The following is a 2,918-nucleotide window of genomic DNA, read 5'->3' on the forward strand; positions in this document are numbered from 1 at the left end:
GATTGTAAATAAAATATAATATGCATAAGAAAATTCATTTTAAAATTGTTGGGGAATACACCGATTATGTACATATTATATTACAAAAAAATATACCGTTTATGTTTACGAAATCGAAACAATGTTTCGTCTTACCGAAATGGAGTTTGAGAAACTAACCAATGATTATTGAATCTGACCATTTCCATTCTTGAATTAAAACATGTGATTCTTCATATCGAACCTTGCATAAACCATATAAATAAAATTAATCATTTTATAAAATTAAGTAGAAATGAAATCAGAAAAAAATTAGATGTAAGTGATACGATTGGCCAAGGCGAGTATAACTCTTTCCTTGAGATGAATTTGCCCCGCATCGGGGCCAACGATTTTTCGACAATAATCTCCCAAAATACAACGACCATGTCAAGTCATAGGAGCACTCCAAATGACTTCAACCAGCAAACTCGAACGGAATTCTCTTTCTAACAAGGAAATGCTATGGAATTAGAAAGAAAAAAATTGCAAGAGGAGAATGAATGCTCAATACAATTGGTGTAGCCAAAATCATGTCCATAGGGTTCTATTTATAGATGTAGAAATGGTGCAAATGAACTAGTGTGAGCCAAAACATGCATCCTTTCAAAAAATTGCAACACTTAGCTAAAACCTGCATCCTTTCGAAAAGTTGCAACACTTCATTTCATCCAACTTTGGTCCGCAATTTCTCATTCATTCGGAATTGGTTTCGAGATTTCAAATATACCACGACGATCTACTCGACGAGTAGAATAAGTTGGTCTATTTACTTTTATAATTTGACCATCGAATCAAGTCCGAATATTTGGTCGAAATTGACACGTAGTCACACCTTTTCATTTTCCATTTTTACACACATTTTCATTTTCCAATTTTTGGTTAATTATTTGAACCAATTCGTACACCACATTCTTTCAAAAAATATATTTTTAAACAATGATTTGATATTATTTCAGCAACACATTCTTTAATAAAATAATATTAAACGTAAATTCAAAAATATTCCTTATTTTTGCCACATATTTTTTTATCAATACAATATTAAAAAATGCATTCTTACTAAAATAATATTAACAAACGAAGGCCTAATGAGTTGGGGGTATTTCAGTACTTGTGCAGACTCAAGAGGATAAGCTTCTTCCCCCCAAACAACTGTACACCATTCCCACCAACCAATTAACAATTACATGTAATAACGAAAACAAGCACAAGAGGAGGGAAAACAATCAATTATGGGAACCTACTCATATGCACATCCTTTACAATTCCCACTTTCATTAACCCTAATCAAACACAGAAGAATCCCACCCCCAATCCTCACCCCAAACCCATCAAAAACCCACCTCAAGTTCAATCCAGTCTCAGCCACGCTAAATTCCCCAAAAGGATTCGGACCCACCTCAAAAAAACTCAAAAAATTCAAAAAACCAAAGAAAAATAACGACACCAACGACGAAGAAGATGAAGAAGAAGAGGATGAGAAAGAAGAAGGCGTTATCCCAGAAATAGTTACCAACAGAATGATGAGTAGAATGGGATTTTCTGTTGGAATTCCTCTGTTTATTGGGCTTTTGTTTTTCCCATTCTTTTACTATCTCAAAGTTGGATTGAAAATTGATGTGCCCACTTGGATTCCCTTCATTGTCTCATTTATCTTCTTTGGGACTGCACTTTTAGGAGTGAGTTATGGGATTGTGTCATCCAGTTGGGATCCGACGAGGGAAGGCTCATTGTTGGGTTGGAATGAAGCTAAGAAGAATTGGCCTGTTTTCTGGCAATCAATATGGGGTGGAGGATCAAAGAAGTAGGAAATCATTTTGTTCTCTTGTTACTTGATGAGTTTGTATCATTCCAGATTCCCAAGAGGAAGAAGATTTTTGGATACTAGTTGGTTTTTTATCAATCTATTAGTCTATTAATTGTTACTGGGAAAAGTCTACAAAAGTCTACATCTATATAATTGTTGCACATTATCAATCTATTAGTCTATTAATTGTTACTGGGAAAAGTCTACAAAAGTCTACATCTATATAATTGTTGCACATTATCAATCTATTAGTCTATTAATTGTTACTGGGAAAAGTCTACAAAAGTCTACATCTATATAATTGTTGCACATTATCAATCTATTAGTCTATTAATTGTTACTGGGAAAAGTCTACAAAAGTCTACATCTATATAATTGTTGCACATTATCAATCTATTAGTCTATTAATTGTTACTTGAAAAAATCTACATGTACATAATTATTGCACATAATATTATCCATAACGTGATATGACAATCATCTGATTATTAATGTGAAATTGCGAGATTTGAATTAAAAGTTGGATAGTACCACATGTAATTATGAACACCATCATGTAATAATTATGTACATGTAACACTTCTCACATGTGAACTATTTCGTGGGTGCACAATATATGTCGAAAAGCCTTTAGTTTGTATCACGAAGTTTTTGATTGTTTGCTAAAAAAGAAATCAATGGAGAATTAATTGATTTGTTATGTCGATTTATTGCGTTCTAATCCGTTTTAAATACTTATTTTATATTTCCATTGCATTAATGATTCAAAGTGCAAAATATTTTTTGCATTTTTTAATATTGCTATAAACTTGTAGGTAGGGGGGGGGGGGGGGGGGGGGGGGGAGCAAACATAAATCAATGGTAGGTAGTTGACATATAGAAGCCGTGGGTAATTAAAAAAATAATAAAAATATCAGGCTCCATTTTGTTCACTTTCCAAAATTTTGGGGACCAAGGCTGCAATTTCCCTATCGTTTCTAACTTCTAATAGAAAGGGGAAGGAAGGTCCACTATTGATGTAATAGTAACTTAATCTAATTTTACTATGCATGATGTCATTTTTTATTTTCCATTTTGTTTATGTCAAACA

The 2,918-nt window shown here is 33.0% G+C and overlaps 1 protein-coding gene across 1 annotated transcript; it reads left to right on the forward strand.

Moving 5' to 3' along the window:
- The first annotated feature begins 1,153 nt into the window (after positions 1-1,153).
- LOC111374764 (protein PAM68, chloroplastic) lies at positions 1,154-2,000 on the forward strand. The gene has a single exon (XM_022997500.1). The coding sequence runs from the start codon at positions 1,254-1,256 to the stop codon at positions 1,827-1,829; it is 576 nt and encodes a 191-aa protein (XP_022853268.1). The 5' UTR covers positions 1,154-1,253; the 3' UTR covers positions 1,830-2,000.
- Positions 2,001-2,918: the final 918 nt, after the last annotated feature.

The sequence above is a fragment of the Olea europaea genome, unplaced genomic scaffold (genome assembly GCF_002742605.1).
Source record: "Olea europaea var. sylvestris unplaced genomic scaffold, O_europaea_v1 scaffold12860, whole genome shotgun sequence".
Taxonomy (NCBI): Eukaryota; Viridiplantae; Streptophyta; class Magnoliopsida; order Lamiales; family Oleaceae; genus Olea; species Olea europaea.